Source organism: Dromaius novaehollandiae, chromosome 17, assembly GCF_036370855.1.
Source record: "Dromaius novaehollandiae isolate bDroNov1 chromosome 17, bDroNov1.hap1, whole genome shotgun sequence".
Classification (NCBI taxonomy): domain Eukaryota; kingdom Metazoa; phylum Chordata; class Aves; order Casuariiformes; family Dromaiidae; genus Dromaius; species Dromaius novaehollandiae.
Window position 1 is genome coordinate 12,599,166 of NC_088114.1, and position 21,809 is coordinate 12,620,974.

The 21,809-nt window shown below is 47.5% G+C and overlaps 2 protein-coding genes across 7 annotated transcripts in view; both read right to left on the reverse strand.

The window, feature by feature from the left end:
* Positions 1 to 517: 517 nt before the first annotated feature.
* ANHX (anomalous homeobox) lies at positions 518 to 13,287 on the reverse strand. The gene is made up of 10 exons (XM_064522230.1): positions 12,208 to 13,287; positions 11,086 to 11,353; positions 10,330 to 10,454; positions 9,988 to 10,111; positions 8,507 to 8,693; positions 7,449 to 7,581; positions 6,876 to 7,177; positions 6,100 to 6,250; positions 2,660 to 2,747; positions 518 to 709 (listed from the first exon to the last, which is right to left on the reverse strand). Exons 2-10 carry the CDS (start codon positions 11,332 to 11,334, stop codon positions 617 to 619), a joined length of 1,452 nt encoding a protein of 483 aa, XP_064378300.1. The 5' UTR covers positions 11,335 to 11,353; positions 12,208 to 13,287; the 3' UTR covers positions 518 to 616.
* A 77-nt stretch (positions 13,288 to 13,364) lies between these two features.
* The window catches only part of DEPDC5 (DEP domain containing 5, GATOR1 subcomplex subunit), a 48,778-nt gene continuing 40,333 nt past the window's right edge, over positions 13,365 to 21,809 (reverse strand). For all 6 annotated transcript variants that reach the window (XM_026119097.2, XM_026119095.2, XM_026119096.2 and 3 more), the window contains exons 38-42: positions 18,528 to 18,697; positions 17,387 to 17,558; positions 16,238 to 16,298; positions 15,076 to 15,158; positions 13,365 to 14,159 (exon numbers count right to left, since the gene is read on the reverse strand). In XM_026119097.2, the coding sequence (XP_025974882.1) occupies positions 13,864 to 14,159; positions 15,076 to 15,158; positions 16,238 to 16,298; positions 17,387 to 17,558; positions 18,528 to 18,697 (782 nt within the window). In that variant the 3' untranslated portion in view covers positions 13,365 to 13,863. The remainder of the gene's footprint in view (positions 14,160 to 15,075; positions 15,159 to 16,237; positions 16,299 to 17,386; positions 17,559 to 18,527; positions 18,698 to 21,809) is intronic.

A 21,809-nucleotide genomic window follows, 5' to 3' on the forward strand; every position in this document is an offset into this window, starting at 1 on the left:
GTTTACTGCAGCGCTGTGAACGCCGCCGTGCTCCGGCTCGTGTCGCCTGGGGCACTACGGGACGTGCGACGCTCCCGAAGTTGCGGCCAGTGGCACAAGTGAAATGCAGGGCTGAGACACAGCAGTATGTTACCTGCAGCTAGCTGAATTCACATTCTCAGGCATGAGATAAAGCCCTCCAACATTCAGTCGGTAGGCAATGCATGGGAGGTTTTACTCCTACTGAGTGCAGAGGCTTCACATATTTTCATCATGTAATGAAGGACTCAGATCTGACCAGTTGTGTGGGTAGAACTATGTAACTGCTATGGAATCAGTGACTGAATATCTTTTAACATCTATAATGCAGCTTCAGACTGGCCCAGTAAAAACCTACAATCTGCAAAGTACCTTTAGTTTCTTCTTTGCAAAATTCTTAATAAAACTGTAACTAAAACAAACTTTTTAACTATTAGTAAAGACCTTCATCCTTCCACCTTGTTCTGTCCATTCCTCACTTCCATGTCAAACCCCTCATTCATCAAAAAAAGGGGGGGGCGGAGGGGGGAGAAAAACAGGAGAGGATGAAGTGATTCCTGGAGAAGTGCAGACCACATTTAGTTTCTCTGCAGGCAGGTCACATTCGTCCCCCGGCTGAGAATTCAAAGAGCAGCCATGCTGCCCAGAATGTGTCGTTGGTTGATGGGTCACCAGCTGGATCCTCTGGTACCTGAAAGATACAGTAAGGAATCAAAGCTTCGTCACTTACAACCTTTAACGATGCAATTGCTCACTGTGAAAGAGCTGCTTTAGTCAGAGGTACTTTAGCCCGAGACTGAGGGATGGGAGGGAGTGTTAGGGGTGAGGGCCGTGTGCATGAAGTGACCGTGTCTTTGTTCCCCTCTAAGTTCAGGTAGGGTAATCCATCGGTGCAGAACGTGGGTGCACAAATGACAAGCACTCTCTGTGCACAGTTCAACTCTAGTAATTCAGAGAAGAGCAATTTCCTTCCCTCTGGGCAAGGCATTGGCTCTTGTAAAAGAAAATAAATTATAGAGGGCAAGACCAGGATGAAATAATTATATCAAGAAGGGAAGTATCACCTGGGCAAGGGTGTTCAAGGAGGGAAAGAAATGTCTCCAAAATGAGCTTTTTGTTTTGTTTTACTCTCATTCTAACTCTGGAGGGATGAATGACCCAAGAAGAGCAAACTGAAAGTCGTGTGGACTACAGGGAGTGTACATCTGCACACCTATGGCTCAGACACAGGAACCAAGCATTTGATATCCCTAGAACAAGCCCAGGCAAAGTTCATCCAGCAAGAATCAGAGTGCGCAGGACGCCTGTAGAATGCTGCAAAATCATTTTTGCATTCAAGCTCTCTCCCTTTTCATGTCACACACATTAAATTATCCAAGTAGAAGGAGAAAAAAAAAAAGCTTTTCTGATTTCCTGAACTCAGTGATCATTACAAAGATTTGAAGATGTCCCTTTTTGACATCTGCAGGCATCACACGGTGTCTTGTTCTGCAGCCTATATTGCACTGAGTGTCATATTTCTATACAATCACAAAATCAGTGCAAGAATCCAAAGTAGCAAGAGGAAACTCTAGCTACAGAGACTGCATGCTCTGGAAATCTTAGAAAAGGCTCATTCATTATTAATGCCCAAAGCTTTCCTACTCATCTGGCTCACATTATGGCTGGTAAAAAGGCCACTTTCCAAGATACAGATCTTTATATTGATGCTTTCAGAGGCTCAGAAGAGGTTCTGTTACTGTCCTCAGAGCTGCAGCCACTTCCCATAATGAGGCCAGCAAATATGGTCTCCTGCTTTTCAAAATCTCTTCTAAAAAGGCTTTCTCCAGCAGTTTACATTGCAACAGAAACAGAAACGGATGAGTGATTGGTAGACCAACACATTTCAAGCCAACAAATAAAGTTTACGAATAGCACAAGATAAAATGTATATAAGGCTGTCTTGGGTCCTGTTAAGTAACCTTTAATTCAGAGATGTGCTCCCATCACCTTGAAAGCACCAGATTTCTATTTTCTATTCTCTGCTGCTTTAAAATCAGTGTAAGAAAGCATGTGGGTTGAATCCAGACCATGGAAGGTAAGTCAGTTGTTTTATCATTTCCTATAGCGGTTCTGCTCTCCATACGCTGCTCTCAGCCATCCCAGGATGGTGGACAATCCCTTTTCCTCAGCAGCAACACAGACTGGGAAATTAAAGTTATAGCAAAGATTTTAACAGGTCTGAGAGAGCACAGACAAATTCCGCAGAACCTCTCGGAAGAGGAGTACCTTCAAGCAGCCATTTTCCAGTCATTTTCTTCCCACAGTGCTAGGTAAACCCTCCATTTCTTAAAAGGTAAATGATACTTTAGATCTGCACAGGCTGCTTTGGCCATCACTACAATGACGCTTTTAGTAAAATCAAGGTCTGACAAGCAATCCAAGTGGAAGAAACAATTAAAAAATAATTCTCCTTCTAGCATGTGCTGGACACTGCACAGGAAATGCCCAGCCTACTCTGAACTGTATTCCAACGATACGCTTAGATCAGACATATTTTATGTAAGATACGATGCGAGATTTCACATCTCCTGTGTGAGAGCCGGAGCTGGATGGCGCGCGCAGGGCTGGGCTCCTCTGTGCATGAGGTGCGTTCTCTTACCTGGCTTTGTCCCAAGGCTTGGCTGGCCTCCACGCACGGTGCAGAAACAGGTGGGCACTGAGGTTTGCTAAACACAGTCTGACAGGAACTGGAAGAAAATATGATGATAAAAGAATGTGGGCTTTTTTTGCATTTATGTCCTACTCACCACTTAATGTAGCGTCTTGCAGCAGGACAAGAGGGGCTCCTGGCAAGAGTGTTCATTCAAAAGAGAAGGAATTCTGGTAAATGGTCTGCAAACCCATGCTGTCTCCTCAGTTTGTTATTAAGGCCTGAACAAACACACTCTGCACTGGGAGGACTAGCCTGACTAAGAGCAGTATACAGGGGTGACATCTAGATTTGCAACTTTCCTTATGCCCCCAGAACAATCCCCATAAACAAGGAGACATCTACCAAAACGTCTCTTTCCTGGTACATTAAGAGTCAAAACACACAAACGTGGTTCTAGACGTAGCCACAACATTCGCTATGTTCTACTATAGGTTTTCAAGGCCTTCGGTCAGGAGTCTCCATCTGCACCACCCTCGTGGGCTTCGCTACCTCTCAGAAGAGGTCGCAGTCTGCAGGCACTGGGCCAAGTAGGAGACAGGGTACTTGACTCGTGGGATGATCTCAACAGCACCTTTCTCCTTCCTCTCCCCTCACCGCCAACTCCAAACTATCTCTACTCCAGCGACGCTGGCTGCACTGCTCCCAGGAGTACCCCAGGGTACAAATGGCCATGCAGGGCCAGACCAAACGGGCCAACTAACAGAACTGCGGAAAACAGTACAAGAAACCCGGCAAGCATCGAGCTGCCCTTCCTTGGAGTCCCCCCCCCCAGCTCCCAGCAAGCAGTCTACAGGCTCCTCTCTTGGAGGCTGCATTCAGGCACTGACATTCACTAACTTCAAATGGATTCAGCCTCCATGAATTTGTCTCATCCTTTTTTTTTTTTTAGCCCACTTACACTTTGACATCCACAATACCCTTAGCAACAGATTCTGCAATTTAATTATGCAGCATATCAAAAATAGTCTCCTTTTGTGTGTTGTAAACGTGCTGGTGCCAGTGGTGCTTGGCTGTCCATTAGGCACAGGGTGGAGACCTGAGGGCAGGGGTTTCCTAGCACCCTGAGCTGCAATGCCCAAAATGCAGGCAGAAGCAGTAAGCTGCAACAAGCATTTCTGCACCAGCATTTTCTAAATCAATATGCTGGCTCATAAATGCAGTCTGTCTTGCTCCGTAGACCTCGGTGTGCTTTTCTGTTTGGAATCTGAGGCACAGCAGAGAGATACTCTGCATGAACCATTAGCTAGGCTACGTCCCGCCTGTCCCGGCCAGGGGAGTGAGTGGGATACAGCACCGCTACGTGTCAAGGCAAGCATCTGCTCAGTACCCCCCCGCGACTTCCAGTCCACTCGCTGGATCAAACTCTCCTGTCGGGCAGCGGGAGCAGATGGAGAGACAGTCAGCTCCCAGCCTCACTCCCCCTCACCCTCCCACCTCACAGCCCTGTAGATCATAAAAGGTTTGGATGCAGCCCAAGCGCTTAGCACCAACTGTAAAAAGCCCCTGAAAGAAATCAGCTGGAATTGCTCTAATCAGCTTTCAGGCCAAGCCCTTACCGAGCACTGGAAGTCCACTCCAGGTGCTGAGAGTGACCCTCTGGGTGACCTTGGATAAACCATTTCCTTCTCTGTTTTATCTCTAAAGCAGGGATAACTTCACTGGCCTGTTTTTCCAGGATAACAGCATTCATCTGCCTTACACTTCAAGTTGTTAACTCCTTTCATGAGTCCCCAGATGAGTGATGCTCTGTGTCACAATATTGCTACAGATGACTCAGGTGACACGATACTTCTCTCTAATCCAGGAAACCTGTTAGAGGGCCCTGCCTGACAGCAAAGATGATTTCACCGAGCAGTGATCTCACCCTAGACTACCCGCCTGTGGTCTTCTGGCCAAAGGGCCTAGATGAAAGTGCAGCCTAAGCCTCACTCATTCTAAAGAAGGATTTCTAAAGAGATTGAAGTTCAGTAGTATTCATGGCATTTGGGGGAATTCTGCATTTTTGGAGGAGCTGTTCCAGGCCACTAGCCCAGCTGGGTTTACGAACAGAGTTCAGATAACTACATCCTTACCAGAAGGTGTCAACGCAGCAGCAAGTGCTGCCACTGCCAGGAATACGATAAAGAGTGTGTGGATTCCTGGCACAACTGACATACCCAACAAGGAGACGTTCACCATAGATTTCTTCTACTGGTGGAACATATTTTAAAAATAAACATGAGCTCACTCTAGAGTCAGAACATGCAATTTCAAATTCAGCCAAAATATTGCCGGCAGTTTCTCACTGATCTTTTGTGATCTTTAGCCATCATGTAGAACTGTGCAAATCCCAAAACGCAGACTGAGGTGGACTCACAGCAGCTAGACCTGGGTTCTCTCCAGCAATTCAGAGCGGGGAGTTTGGCATGACTGTGAGCAACTGTGGGCACCAAGCCAACTGCGAAACCGGTAAAAGGCAGGAACGTTTTAAGCAGGGAACTGGGAGGCAAGAAGCACTGATCTCTCTCTCCAGTGAATCGCTGCCTTCCCCTGTTGCCTTGCAAAGCCACGAAGCCTCTCCAGGCCTCTGTTCCCTATCTGAAAAGTGGTAATAAAACTGCTGCTTCTACCTACCTCTCTGACAGGACATTTGCAACTTATTATTGATAATGCCATGCTAGCACAAATGCTGAAGAGATTCAAGCAGAAAGGTTATAAAAAGGGGCTACCACTCCTGTTCTGTCTTGCAGATCAGTTAGTTAAAGCAGCTTCATAGTGTCTGTTTTGCAGTGTTTATTTTTACGAAACATTATGGAAGATGTATAACAACATATGGAAGATGGCATGGATTTTTGTTGTTTCACATTCTGTGAATTTATCTCTAGTCCCAGTGAAAACCTGCAATCTGAAACATTTCATACAGGTGAAAAACAGAAGGACAGAACAGTTTCCAAATTGGAAAGCTTGCACTGTGGAACAACCTTGTCATGAGGTTATGAAGCTACAAAAGATTAACTACAGGCCACACCACCCCAGCTTGCAGGATCAGCTCTCAATGAGATCAGTATGGATTACAATTTTCTGCCAAAACAAACCAGGCAAAAAACTCAGAAGCCAAACCTGTTTTAAAGAGAGGGGTTCATATCTTTTCTGATGAGGCTGGACCTGAATCTCCTTTGCACCACACTGCATAAAACACATATACACTTACACAGCATTTCCCATTTCCCACCCACAGATATAAATATCTGCAAAATCTGATTGACACAAAGAGGCAGTCAGGCCCCTGGAATGAAACCACCCTGTTTCTGCAACCCTCTTCGACAGAGCGATCAGGACAAGGCTAGACCCAGACCCTCACTGTTATTCCTGCCTTCGAGAAGCCTTGTGCTCGCTGCTCCCTTTACCTGTGGGGCAGAATAGCTTCCAGAGCCCCTAGCTGCTCTTCTCTAAGGATGAAGCTTTCCTCCTCTAAATCTGACTGCTGAATGATGCCTCCTGAACTGGCCTCAATACAGCCACCTTGAGGGGCCCTGCTCAAGGGGGCTCTGAGACCTGCTGAAATAAATGCTCATATTAAAGACAATTACAGGTAACAAGCCCCCATTTCTAACCCAGCGAGTCCTCCCCTCCTCGTTCCCCATTCACCAGCGGCCGTGTGAATGGCAGCCACAGCACTGCCCATTCCACAGACCTGCAGCAACGGCAGGTGGACGTCAGTTAACGTCAAGCTATTCTGAAGAACAGGGAGAAGAAAGGGGAGGAGATGGTGGGAACGGTGAACAAGACTGGATAAAGAGGAAACAGGAAGAAAAGGTGAGAGAGAGAAAGAAAAACAAATAAGGACAAAGGAAAGTGAGAACATGCTGCTGAAGACAAGCCCAACTCAGAAGCACCTAGCCTCCGCTCAGGCAGTCAGCACTTGCCTGTTAGGAATTACAGGGGCTGTCTTGGGGAAGGAGTTACAGCCTGCGCGTGGGTGGGAACGTATGGTTCGGTAGCTTAGACCAACAGGTTTTCTCTTTGAGCCGCTATAGGAGCAGGACTCCAGATCTGAAGATAAGCCATGCACCCCCGTCTATCACACAGGAACAGCTATGTAAGGGAGCAAGAGCATTCAAAGCAAAGGGAAGAGAAGCTTAAAACCTGGTAAGGGCAACAAGCCAGGTGCCATCATACTAACCTTCTCTACTCGGGGTCCACATGGAGCCAGAGACTCCTCTGGCACTGGAAGGGGCCTGCCACACGGCCAGCTGTTCGCCAGGGAAGGTAAGCGATCCGCAAGAGCACAGGACAAAGTTATCCAGCTGGGGACTGGCATCAGTACTGCTTGCTGCTTCTCTGGTCTGCAGGACAGCAGGGCTAAAGCAGGTCCCTGGTTCCAGCACAGCCTCAGGGCGAAACGCTGCAGGTCGTTCAGTATTGGGAGCGGTCAGCAAAGCCTTGCTGGTCCTTGCCTCGTACAGCTCAGTGCTGTGCATAAAGCTGTAGTGGGGGAAGAAATAAAGCAGCCACACTTACTCTTTGCGAAAAGGGGGGACCCACCAGCTCAACCTTTGCATCGTACCCTTGCTGGGTGGGAGGGTAACTGCTAGCTGCTCAGCCTGGCTGAAGCTGATAACAGGGCATAGACCCTTCCCATCTACGGAGTCAGGGCTCCCTGGATGATATCCCCTGGGAACTGAAAGTTCCCTAAACAAGTTTAAAGGTTGTCTTGTCATTGAACTGTCACTCTAACAGCTTTTTCATACTTCACCTGGATTCCAGCATCTTTAAATACGTTCCTTCAGGAGACTTATCCAGGTCTGCAGCTGACTGCTCCCACCCCGGGTCACTGGGCAAAAGGGTTATCTCCATCTGCTCAGAGCTGATGCCTGCATAAGATCCATCTGAAAGCCGCAGGGCAAGGCAGGTAAAGGGATACTAACAGTCACTCCAAAAGGCAAGGAAACAACAGTCTGATTTCTCAAATGCAGCAAGCTGCTAGCATTCCCCATGACTAAAGTTTGGTTGAGATGCCGGGAAGGGGCCTGGAAACCTTGGGTTTTACTGGAGTAGACTGGAGTTCAGAACTACATGTCTGCATTGCAATAATCCCCTTCATGTCCCGGAGAAGGGGTTTATGAGTTACTAATGTGTTCCTGTAAACCACCAGTATTTGCTGCCTAGGAAGGCACTCTGCATCCAGTCCAGCCCTGGAAAGGCTACAGGAAAGACAGGAGCAGCCTGAAGATGGCCGGGCAGGTGAAAGGCAAGCCATCGGGGCGGGGGGGCGGGGGATGCACTGGGTCCCCCGCTGCAGAAGAAAGCAGGTGCCAACTTCAGCACTACATGAACCCTGACAACTTTTTCAACCTTTTCAGTGACTGCTACTGAGCAGTGCTAATAGTGGTGAGTATTGAGATAAAAGTCAGATGATGTAGCAGGGGTGAATTCTTGCTAGCAGTCACTGCAGAAAAGATACCGTTTGGTCCCAGATCAAGATTTAAATTCATGCCCCGGCCCCAGCAGCTGAGACAGCCAAAGCTGAGAGCTAAAACCTACTGCTTCTCCTGTGTTTGTTTTCATTTAGTGCCCCTTCTGAAAAGGGCATCTCCTCTGACCTGTTATTGCTCAGGCTTTGTCAATGCTGCTCCTTCTATAGAGTCGCAGCCTCTAACCGAAGGAGAGGTCACTCCACTGGAGCACAGTCCTCCAGTGTCCATCGGCATACAGCTGCTGTTCCAGAGGAAGAACATCTTCCTTCCAGGAGAAATTTAAAATTGTTTTTCAGCTTTCTGGACCACATCCCAAGCCCATCACGAAGAGACCAACCTGCAGTTTGTGGAGCACAGCATCCTCTGTCCTGCTGCTCCTTTGCATGGTGAGTCAAAGCCTTCTCAGAGCACGAGCTGGTGACCTTTTCCACGCAAGCAAGCCGGGATTTTTGACGACGTCGATAATTTGCAAACCAGTTATAGACCTGAGTTGGCTGCAGATTCATGTCCTGAGCCAATCCCTCCTGCAAACCCAGGTGTGGGGATGGATCAGAGGAAAAAGAGTAAACCACACACAACGAATTAGGTTTTTCCCTCCAATTCCAACAGTAGCCAGGTCAAAGAGCTTTCAAACCCGCTTAAGATACTTGTTCACCAGGTCTCTGATAAAGTCTGTTACACCCCATTAAGGAGACTGACTTATCAACTCCAACGAGTTGTTGGAAAATGTGGATTCCACCCTCCTCCCCTTGCTAATTTGTTTGCTAAAGGAAATCATTCACTGTTACTTTATATCGCTCTATTTAAACATGCAACATACTACATAAAACCTTGCCAAAGCAGGCGTCTTCCACAGAACAACAGCTTCACACCACTAACATGACACTAATGGGGTAAACACTAATGCATTTACCACATTAAATAGTTTTCATAAATTGTGAGCAGTATAAACTTCCATATCATGCTCACAGAAAAATGTCTGCTGTGTTAAACTAATTGTTAAATAATAAGTTAAATAATAATCACATAAGTGAAGAACATATTTGGAAATTCATGCACAAGTTATCATCATATCCTGACCTTTTAGGACTTATTTGTACAACCTTATTGTGCTCCCAATTCAGTTTTCTTTTTTCTTTTTTTTTTTAAGTATTTAGAAGCTGTTGCTACTTTATGAAAAGGTACAAAATAAACCTTCTTCACATTACAGAACTATTCACCTGGTCGTCCCATCTCGTATAAAAAGGGGATTGAAAGAACCGGGTGCCACAAAGGCAGACTTTAAAAGTCGGAAGCTTTTACCTTGCAAGACAGTAACAAACAAGGATTGCTGAATTCATTCACAGGTCACTTTCATGACAAATTTGTCCCTGTCCACATAAGGTGGATACAGGCATATACCAACACAGCCTGTCTCATTTGCAAGTTTTAAGTTTAACATGATAAGTCAGTACAATATTCTGGTGATCAAAGTGCAATTTTATAAAGGCTGTAACTCAGTCAAAGCAGAACCTATCACCACAATATAGCCCTTCTAAGTGATGGCTATTTCCTTGCCTTTGTCAAACTACAAAATTAGACCTGTTAGGAGCCCAATGAGGAACTTATTTCCCCTGATCTTTTTGTCCAAATTAAGTGAAATTACTTAGCTTGAACTTATTTTAAAACAAACCTTTAGGGAAAGGTCAAATTTGGGGAATTCCGGCCCCATTGGGGCTCCTGAAAACAAGGAGCTAGAATGAAACCAGTTATAGATCCCTGATCACAGAATGTTGTTTCTCCATTACAAGGAGACTTGTCTGGAGGTAGCACCCCTACCCGCTGCTCCTTGTTTGGATTTGTCGTCACCTCTGCTGCAAACCTGCGCAGCTCCTGGCGGACTTTATCTGGATAGTTTCGATTCTTCAAACCTTCAGGACAAAGGGAAACAGGTGGAGGATTCCTGCGCCCAAAAGAAAGCAGAATCAAGAAGGACCCATAAAGATTCATTCACATTTATTAGAGCTTCGTCACACTGCAGCAGGCAAAGGTCAAAACCCCAAGTGAAACCTATCTCCAAGAACCTGTCATCTTGAGAAGCAAAAGCAGCCTCTGAATCTCCACCCACTGCATCTGCCAACCAGCGCAGAAGGAGGAGGTAGTCCCCCCGCACCGTGGTACCTCTTCCTGCAGCGGAACTTCTGCAGGGGGGTCAGGAAGTCCGTGCGGTGCTTCTCCATAACCTGCTGGTAGTGAATCTCATGCCACAGCTGTACCAGCTCCTCCTTTTCTTCTGCCCTGCAACACTAAAACAAAAGAGCAACTAAGCAAACCCTTTCCAGGGAGTCAGTCAGGCTTCTTTACAGAGGAGAAGACCCTAAACACTTGGAAACTTGCTCGGAGGTGCCTACTGGACTGACAAAGATTGGTAACTGTTACCCAAGTACTTGGCCTGCTGTTCCATCTCTAATGTACAACTGCCTAATCCCTTGTTTTCCCCCCAGGAAAGGGCTACGCTACCAGATCAAGAGGCCAAAATCCCCCACCTGGAGTGGTACCATCAAACCTTCCTCACATCTTTCCATCCCAGCAAGAGTGGAGCCCTCTAACCTTGGCCTCCTTCCCAAGGCTTTTATGTCCTGAGCCGTAATGAGAAACCCCAAGAAGAGCCACACTAGAGAAGAGAAGTCATTCCCCACTTCCACAAACTACAGCCAACCTCGTAATCACCAAATTACCTTCTGCCCCTTGGCTGATTAACCGTAATTGCCTGTAGCAAAGTCCTCATCCTTTCGGGTCAGCCAGTCCACACATCTCACTACCATTCACCAGCCGGAAATCTCCACGTACTGCTTTGGTCTAAGCCTAACAGTTCTAACCGCTATTTTTCTGATACTGCTCTTTTGTCTCCCTCAAGAAACAAAGACACATCCTTACCTCCAGGAGTCTGCAGGCTGTGTCGTGCTGTCCTTTACGGGCATGAACCAACACACAAGCTCGGACTATGTGGACGTTGGTGAGAAAATAAGTCTTGTGTTTGCATCCCATAATGGCCCCAACCAGCTTCTCCAGGGTGGGAGATGAGCTCTGGAAGTCCTGGCAAAGCTGTCCTGCTAGATCCAGCAGTTTGGCTGGTGGCGGATCCTTGTTTTTATGCCTATTCAGCATGGCCATGAACCGCTTCATCCTGATGGTCTTCTGGCGCCTTTTTTATGCAATGCACAAAGTTGAGGTTAGCTCGAAACTATTATATCCTAAGTGAATTCCTACGGCACACTTTTTTTTTTTTAAGCCAGAATTTCACTGCACTGCTAAAAGCATCCTGAGGACCTCAAAGCACTTTACTTAAAATAAAACTAGGCCTAAAGCAGCCCTGAAAGGTCAGAGCCACACCAGACTTGCAGGTGGGAAGTCTGGGCTCAGAAAGTCTCCCTCCAAACAAGGAGGCTGAAGCAGGAGGCCGCAGCGGGAGCCCTTAGCGGGGCTGCCCCATCCTCCCCGCTCGGCTTTCGGCGCCCGGCTGCGGGGAGCGGGGGCACTGGCAGCTCTGCGTTACCCCACCGCCAGGTCCTCCCGCCTGACCCGTCCCCTGCAGATCAGGTGTCCCCGTATCCAAGCCACCGTATGAGGAATTACGTGAGTCGCTTAGGGGTTCAGACTCCTAAGGCGCGGACCCGAGCCCCGAGCCGTTCTGCAGAAACGGAGGGAGCTTCTCCTCCAGACCAGGCTGGGACGGGCCGCGGGCCCACAGGGGTCACGGAGCCTGACTCGAACCATCTTCAGGGCTATGCTGGGGAGGGAAGGAGGCCGGCCGCGCTCCTGCCCTGCTGCCGGGCCCCCTCGGGGACCCCCCGGCCACCCCCAACCTGCCCCCCAGAAAGGGAGAAGCCTGAAGCTATCAAACCCCCACGGGGGGGGGGGCGAGCAGCAGGGAGCCCTCGAGCACCGCAGAGCCGCGCCCGGGGCTCGACCCCGGGGGGTCCCCGGGGGCCGGTGCCGCCCGCCCGGCCCCGGCCTCCCCGCCACCCCCCCGGGCCCCCCCCCAGCCCCCGGCGCTACCTGCCGCCCCGGGGCCGAGGCTCCGCCGCAGCCGCCCGGAGCCTCCGCGCCCGCGGCCCGCTCGGCCCCGCCGCAGCCCGGCCCGCGCGGTGGGACCGGCCTCGCGCCGCCGCCCCGGAGCCGGCCCGCAGGCAGCGAGGGGGGCCGCCGCCGCCCCCGGGTCCTTGCAGGTAGCGCGGGCTGCAGGGCCCCGCTTAGCTCGGGGGAGAAAATTGCCCTGACGAAGCGACGGTTGCGTGCACAGCTGCTTTCACAGTAAGGTGTCGTGCAGAAGAGGGGGCAGCGAGTTACTTCCATAGCAGACAGTATTTTTTTTTTTTTTTAAGATGTCTATGGGGATTAGACATTCACTGGTAATTGTAATACGCTCAGACGAACTGAATGAAGAGGCTTGCAGCAGCTCAAACTAATCTTTTCTGGGTGGGCGCTGCCTGATAACAGATGAGTCATTCAGCAGCAGGTTAGGTGATAAAATCGAAGCAGCTATGATTTTCCTTGGAGCAGGTCTGCACACCCCTGCGCACGTAGGAGGGGGGCTTGCAGCCCTCCGCTGACTTCAGTTTAGCAGATTACTTTAGCAAAAAAGATCTCCCGGCAGGAGTCAACCACCCCCCAAGTGCAGTGCTGCAGGTGCAGGTCCTGGCCCCAACCCCGAGTCTGCACTGAAACAGCCAGCTTGTGCTGGAGACCATGCTGCTCACTGCCCGCTTTCTCTGCGAGCACAAACGTTGCCTGCTTGAGGGCAGGTGTCTTTATTTTGCTGTGTGCAAACATATCCTAAAAACTGTTCATAATCTCCCTTCTTCCTCTAATCAGCAGCATCTTGCGTTTAGTTGCCCTCGATTTCTCCTTAGACTTGGATGCTGGCCTAGCTGGACGGTAACTGGGTTCTTGCTCCTGCTGCATGACATTGGTCTAGATCCAGAGCCGGGGACAGAAAGTCCCGTATGCTTAAAGGACAAAGTTCCACCCCTGAACTTAAAAGCCGAAGTAGCTATGACTTTCTCAGGAGCACTTCATTATCGCGTTGGACATAAGAAGCATATTTCCTTTTGGCAAAGCTCTGCATTTTCCACACATCTCCTTATTCCCCAATTCCATATTTACTCGCTGTCAAGAGTAACAACAGAACAGAACAGCACAGAACTTCACGTCACTTCGTTTTCTGCGTTTTTACTTATTTACATGTATGAACATTTAACAAGTCTCACATTTTATCTTACATATTCACACAAGCAGGTGCACCTCCAAAGAGCGAGAGGCAGGGTGCTGTCACGCATGTCAGATGCAAACTGCGCCGATCATCTCCAACGACGACAAGCTTCTACCACCGCTTTCTGTGCAGTATCTAACTGCCCTTGGGAACGATCTGCACCCTCCCTGTTTTACTTCTGCTCTAACTGAAGTCTTGGCAATCAAGGGCTGCAGCTACTTAAAATCAAGCTGAGATCAGGCGATAGGTATTGGCAAGCCAAGAGCCCAGGTTCTTTTTCCAAGGGCTTCATCAAATTCTGTTGAATATCAACAGCAATAATGATCAGGTCCCCTCTGAGCCTCAGGATGAACGCAACAGAGAGGCCCTTTTCCAGTCACTCTCCGCTACTTCCTTGTCACACTAAAGCTTTTAGCTGTCTCCCTCAGAGACACCACCCCCCTTCACGGAGCACTAGCGTGCATCTTATCCAGACAGTCTGTCCAGAACAAGACAAGCCGGCTATCTTTGTTCCAGCAAAAATCTGTAAAGTCTTTGAGCAACCGGTCAGCAAATTTCTCATCGCCAGTGGCACTGGATCGCCACGTTTTGGTCAGCATGGTGTTGTAGGCCCAGTTGTAGCCAATGCGCTCTTCACAGAACATGTTCTGGTTGGTGGAGCTCGTGGAGTTGCGCCGGCGTCGCTGCTGCCCACAGGAGAATTTCCGCTTGGAATACGGGAGCTGCAAGAACACCGTCCCTGGGGCAAACAGACAGGAGTTTAGTCTCAGGCAGACCTAAGCCTCCATGACCAACAGCTGACTCATGAGATTCTGAAAGGGATACTGGACTGGGTTTCATCTAATTGCTTTTTAAGCAAGATAAAATGAGACAGGCTTGTCCTTCTTCCCTTTTATATGCTATTTCCTTCCGCAAATTACAACACTCAGAGAGAGCACTTAGCCTGTCTGGTCTTTCTCTCTGCGGAAGGGAATGTAGCAAAGCTGCAGGCTCTGACCCATCTTTCCATCTTTGCACCAATTTCCATTCTCTTCCGCAGTCTTCCAAAAGCTCTTTTCCTGTCATTGCCTTCATGTCCCAGCAACCCATTTGAACGTACGATCATTTTACTGCAATATGCCATGCATGGAGCTTAGTTAAAAAGTGCTGATAGATCACCAGCATTAATGAAGAAGAATACTGAGAGCAAGTGGATCCTAAATGCTCTCATTTATCTCCCACGCAGTGCATGCAGGAGAGATGCATCTATAACTGAACTTAAACCAGAAATTAAAAGCAGAACTCCTGAGAGGAGAGTACTGACTTCTCCCAGGTCCCTTCCCTCTGAGCTTCTAGATACACATTTGTATAAGCTACACTCGGAATAAGCTCTGGCTTTATTATTGTATCTCCCTCTCCCAGAAATAAAAAGTTTCAGAAACACCATAAAGCCAGATTTTGAAGGAATGTCATTCATTAGCAGCAACACACACTGCTTATTTCATGCTCTCTCTCCAGTTTTTTTGGTTTGTGTTGGCTGATACATTTACTTGTGATCTCACTAGGGACACAGTGAGGATCAGTGCCACTGACAGAAAACACAGACTGACTGTAAAATGGTTCTTTTGTTTATAATAGCCTCCTCCTTGCCCCCATGCCTGCCGAGCACTGCTCACCTGTGACATGGATATACTGGGGCTTGTTCTCAGCTGGAAAGTTGAAAGCAGAGGCTGAGTATTTATCTTGCACAAATCCAAATCTGGAGAAACAAACAACAGGAATAAATAAATACATAAATACATAAATAAATAAAAGCTGTTCCAGCTAGGATTCCTTCAGCCCAGGGCAGGGGCACAAGGGAAAATCTTGCACAATCACATCCAAAGGCCCCTTTTTCTCATAGGCTGAAGGCAAGGGAAAAAAGGGAAAGGAGACCTGAGCTTCTCCAGCTGCTCCCTGCCCCTGCGAGGCGCAGTGCGAAAGCTTTGTAACACTGCACCGATCTCTTTCCTAGCCTGTGTCTGAAACAAGAGAGCCAGTAGCTCTGTTTGGGAGGGCACTGAGCAGTCTCCGACAAAACGGGGCAGCTGCACACAGACGAGGGAAGAGTCACAGTAAAGCAAAACACTCCTTGGGTGCCCTTCAAGCTGTAAGACCATCTTGTTCCCGCTGGGCAGTGCTGCACACAACTTCAGGCAGCTCACCCGACGGCTCTTTGCGGTCTGGAGAATACTCATTCCTCTTCTGCTTTCCGAGCTAAGGAAGTACATCTCCAAGCTCAACTGCATTACAAAAGCCAGCCTCGGTCACGACAGAGCGCCTGGCAGCAGCACTGTGAAACAAACGGGCAGCTCAAGCACGCAGAGGGGCAAGGCTGGGTCGTATTCAAAATGTTCAGCGATTTCTTCTTAAATTGTTCCCAACCTCCTGCGTGCGGCTCATACCCCAGTCTCCTGCTCCCTGTCAATCCCTGGTTGTCACCCAGCTCAGGACTACGTCAAGCACACCTGGAGGAAACACCAGCCCCTTCTCCCAGGGAAGTCTATCTGCAGTCTATTGCTTCTAACCTAGAGTAACAGGGCACCTTGCCCTGCCCAGGACAGGGGTAAGGTTTGCTATTGAGTGACGAGCTGAAACACTGTATCTACCTGCCCCCCTCACACCCACAGAAACACTTCCAGGCATTTTAGTTCTGTTTTAATCTAATCATCTGCAAGCGGACTCCAGAGAGGCAGCCTGCACCCAACCCAGGTGACGCAGGAGCGAGCGCTCAGCGCGGCTCTTCATCCCACCTCATCCAGGGAGATGCGAACCTTGCCGTCAGTCCGCTCTACGTACCTGTACGCTATTGCTTCCTGGAGGAGATGCATACGATCCCAGTATGTTTCTGGCTCAAACCCTGAAACAAACAAGCAAGGTAACGATCACCTAGCAAAACCCCTTAATTTCCTTCACTCTTGCAAAACTTCGGTCTTCCTCAGACTCTTTCTGTGCACCTTGTTTTTTTTCTAGCCATCTCTTTCAGCCCTACTGTTTTCTGTCAGCTGTCCCTTGCGTGCCAGCCTATTAGACATATGCCTTGTATACATCAGCAGCAAATTCATCCCTGAATTCAGCTTTTGTGTCTTTAGAGATGAAGAAAAGGGCAAGGGAGGAGAGTTGGTGGCCATGTATCACTATAGAGTGCACCGAAAATACTTAGTTCAAAGTCAGTGGGGCTACAGTGACCTCACAGCATAGGGGTTTGTCACTGATCCTTCTACATTTACACCTGGACACTGGATTAAGGGTCAACAAAAATAAACTGATCATCTTCACTATTTTAACACAGAATCTCTTGCAACTTGTCCTTCCTCACGATGCAACGTTATCTCTCTGCATGGGGACGGTGCTCTCTGATATTTGAGCTCTCACCTGAGACTTATGGCAACAGAGTCACTCGAATGAGAGAGGTCACATTGCAGAAAAGACGACTGCAGTTTCTAGCTCTTAATCTCAAGTGCAAACACTCTTACCATGAATGTAACCATGGCAACAAAAAAAGAGGATGGCAGTCACGAAAACCTAATCTCACTGAGGGGGAGAATAAGCAAATGCAGGATACAAAAGCAGATCCCCTATGGGCAGGGCCTACCAGCAAAATAGACTTTTACAGCATAACATCAGGCCAAACAGAAAAACTACTTGATACAGGTTCTGTAAGAGCATGCAACATTATGGCAACAAGGATCAGCGGGGAGACCACCTTTCCTGTGCCTTGGTACTTCTTGCTGCCAACTTCATGCAGCGTTACAAGCCGACCAGTCTGCCAGTACAGCTTCCTCTGAGCACCACCTTCCTGCCAGCGGCTGTACAGAAATATAAAGGCAGGCTCTTCACCCAGCTAATGCATTTCTGATAAAGGAGGTTCTTCATGCCAGCTATGTGCCAGAAGGGATCTACTAGCAGGAAAGTATCCCAAAGGGTAAAATAAAGAACATTTCTTACCATCAAACAAATGCTCGCTGCCCTCCTTCAACAAGCAGCTAACATTGAGTGGGATGAACAGCTGAGCTCGGAGTGGGTCTCCGTACAAGTAGCTGGGCAACGCGAACGGACCTTCCAAGACTGGAACTAGCAGGAAACCACAGGATGTGGCTTTCCGATGCCAACCCTGAACCTGAGAAAAAGATTCAAACAATGAATCATACCACATATGTCAAACTGAAGAAAGGCACTAATGTGCATAGGAGCAACTCATCTTGCCAAGAATAGATCAGACGCGCTCAATTCTCCGCCGGCTCAGCTTGCTTTGCACGGCAAGCACACAAATGTCCTCGTAAGCAAAGCTGTACAAGCACAAGACATCAGGCTTTCCTTTTTTAAGTGCCACATCAATCAGAAAGCACTTTAAAATAGGACATTTTTCAGGAACTGATTCAGCCTACTTATCAGCAGTGGCTGAGCACTGCTGCTTTACTGGAAAGTGCAACAGATTTTATATAAAAGCGAAAACAATCAACTAGTGCTATTTGGCTGGGTGGGGTAAAACCTGGTGTTAAACGGAGCCGGAGCTTTACAGAAGATATAAAAGGGAAAAAACAAAACAAAAGTCAAGAAAACTCTAATGACAAGAACTGCTTGCATTTTCGATGCAAAATGTTTTCACCAACTTCAAAAAAAGCTAAAAATCATTGCTGAATGCGAAGAACACATTGCCTACCAAAGTCCTGCCATGAAAGCAATTCCATGAGTTTTAAAGCTCTTCGGTTTGAAAAGAGAAGGAATGTGATGTGAAACAGATTCCTTTCCAAAGACCCAGTTTAAGGGCTAAGATTTGCCTAAGTGGGACTTAAATACCACCTTCACCTGTACTGGCCTCTACATAGTGTGAATGAAATCCATCAGATGCAGAACACTGTCCCACGGACAGACTGACTATAGATAGCATGATAAACCATGATCAGATGCAGCAATGCCAACACTTAACAGTATGACCATCGGTAAAATTACCTATCAAAAAGGCAGCAGCTCCAACCCACAGTCGCTCTCCTAACACTTCCCCCCGACACATGACAATGTTCCCAGCAGTACAACGGGGAAGCAGTTAGGCCAGACTGGCACTGCTGTGGCCACCCAGAACCCTTACCATCTCAAAAAGAACAGCCGCAGTCACTGCCATCCAGTGTAACTTGATCTCAAAGGCAGCGTTCAAGGAGAAATTGCCATGGTAATAACAACTGCACCACTCCAAGCGGTCAGTGCGGTTATTCACATCCACATCAAGCGTCACTGTCCGTTGCTCGGGCACTGTGGCAGCTAAGCAGCCAAGGAAGAGGGGGGGTATTTAAAAGGTATGTTCAAGAGAGGGTGGGAAAGAAGGAGAAAACAGAAGAAAGCAAGACAAACAAGCCATCTGGAATGAATCTGTCCTCCTCCCACTCCTCCCCAAGTATTTTTCAGCTAACAGAATAGTCTAGGAATGCTGCTCACCTAGATCACAAAAGACAGAAAAAATACTATTACTCATACCAGGAGTCTCCGCCATAGAATTACCTCCCCAAGCAGTCGAGACATCTCAGCTGCAATAAAGAAACTGTACCAAGAGTCAAACAGCTAATCAATAAGTGATTGGTGCCATAATTAAATATGGCTAGACAACACTACCTCCTTCAGTACCCAAGACATCCCAAATTGGTTTCTATATGTCCCCCCCAGAAATCACAATGGGGCACTGTTACCCAGGGCAGGAGCATTCCAGGACTTTCCACAGCTAAAGGAGATTAGAAACTAAACTTCTTGTTTCTTTAACCCCACATCAATACCCCACATTACCGCACTGCTGAAACTGCATATCCAACAGTTTTTGTAAAAGCAAGAGAAGTCAGCCAAGACTCATGCAGCGGTGTTAGGACCACTGCAATACTTTCTATTCCTTTGCAGTCAGTGCGAGAATAGCGCCCAAGATCCAGCTCCCTTTGTGCCCCACATCCCAGAACCCAGTCAAAGAAAATCTCAGCTACCAGGCAAAAGAGGAACAGAAGCACAGAAAGTTGAAGTCACTTGGCTGGTGTCACAGAGCGACTGCAGGCAAGGCCAGGGTTAGACCCCAGACCTCCCAACTTTGGGTCCAAAGTCCTGCTGTGAACCATGCTGTTACTTTCAACTTTCCTTTATACAAATGCATCACTTAACATTTCTATAATGTTAAAAACTGACATAAAATACAAAGAGCTGCAATAATACTACTGAAAAACCCTTGCTTGTCACTTCATGGTGCTTTTTAATTGCATGCATTAGGGACAGATATTGTTTTATCTTGCCTAAGCAAAGGAAGACGTGCACCCTTTCATACGGTCAGCTTTAAAGGACCCTATTGAATGGTCGAAGTCCATGCTCAAGGTAGAAGGAAGTTCCCACCTTCATTCACTTCTACTGCAAGGTGGCTGGAGACAGTTTTCAGGGTTAAAAGCAAATCCTTTACACTGCTGTTACTGCAGCTTAGCAACAGGGAAAAAAACACCCAAAAATGGAAGAATATCACCCAGTTCTGTTTTGTAAATAAAATCCGTATCTGTCTGTAGGAGATGTATTATCTGCAAGTTCTGAGTTGGTCTGATATTGTCAGACAGATCAACATCTCACGATTTTATTTTTCATCCTCCTTTTCACTTGCAGTATCACTGTAGATGCAATGCTTGTGGTTAGAAGGTTACAATGCCAGTTTTGTAACAAAATACGAACCCTGGTTTGAGGTGTTGGAAAGCAACCTTCCAAAAGATGTAAAGCAAAAGCAGCTCAGGCAGGTAGGTGCTGGTTGTTAGCTACGAGGTCAGTGATAACACCACAGTCCACTGCACCCGAACCAGCACACTGTGAAGAATGAGCTCCCTGCTCCCTTAGACTGTTCCTTCTTGTACATACTGCAGCCACTCCGTGAGGGCTGGAGTCTCTCTCTCCCCCTTGCCTGCAGCTGTAATTCACAGGCAAAGCAGCAGGAAGGCAGCCTGACCAGGTGAAATGATAATAAGGACCTTACAAACCGATGAAAAATATCCACGTTTCTCTGAATTTAGAAGCTTCAGATTAGAATCAACTTAATTTCAATAAAATAAACTCTCTGGCTTCCATGTACCTGATTTTAAGATGACTCACCTTCTTCCCAATTGTCTTGTACCATTGAGTATTTAGCTAATGATTTATTGAGTACATTGGAGAGGAGCAGGCAGGTTATTCTCCAGTCACAGACTATGCTACGTACATCGCTACAACTGCTAGTGCATGCATTGCTATAAATCAAAAGGGACAAGATTAGGTATATCACAGGTCAGATTTTCAGCGGGAAGGGAAAGGGGACAATCACTGAGCAAGTGACAGGGGAGTTGGGAGGGGTAAGGATTTTAGGGACACATGGAGCTTGTTCCAGAGCTCCCAATGCTTGCATGCAATTTTGTGTCACAGCCTGACACTTAGGGAAGGTGGGGAGGGGAAGAAATCAAAATCACAACCAATTCAAAGCCAAGAGAGGAACAAATGAAGTCACGTGGACCAGAGGTCATCTGGGTTTAGTAAAGCTCCTTGCCTCTGATGTGCTGATAATTTTTTTGCTGGAACACTATTTAGAAGAGGGACAGCACAGAAATATTAATTAAACCAGTTCACTTCTGAGAAAGAGAAGTTCTATACTGAGTTTTCCTCCAAGAAACGACCCTTGGAATAACCAGAGTGCATGTCAGCAGCCTGGAGGTATTTCTCATTCATCCACAGCCTGCAAATTAGTTAAACAGCAGAACAGACATAATTCCAATGGAAAAGAGAGAGAAGGGCTATAGAAGTGTGTGACTACATCACACACTGGGGAATACACTCTTTTCCGGCTGCTGTTAAAGAAAAGGTGAAAGAGGCACTACAACACCCTTCCCTCTTTGCCTGTTCCCCCAGGTGCAAGCTTACAGAGTCTTGATCGTCTCATCTCAAGATGCGGACAGACAGAGAAAAGCAAAGTTGTTTTCCCAGGCCAAGCAGTGAGTAAGAGATCAAAGCAAGAACAGGATCCAGCCCCAGCTCCTCAGCCCTCACACTGCTTTCAGCCCTCACACTGCTTTCATGCCAGCCTGTGTTCAGACTTTGGTTTTGGCCAATCATTGAGCTAATGAGGTTGGATACTGGCCAAGGTAACAGATTTATCGTGCGACAGGGAAAAATATCCTGCATATGCTGGCTTCAGGGAATTAACCCTAAGTTCAGGCTTCCTATCCTTAATGCTTTCCCATTTCTGATGCTGTTCCTCTTCAAACAAGACTTTCAGAAATACATATGGATTATTGTAACTTCAGGTTTAAGAGATACAGATAATCAGGAATAAGTCCCTACTCTTCAGAAGGTCAAATATATAAAACAGGAGAACAGTGGAATTTTATTTATCCCTAAT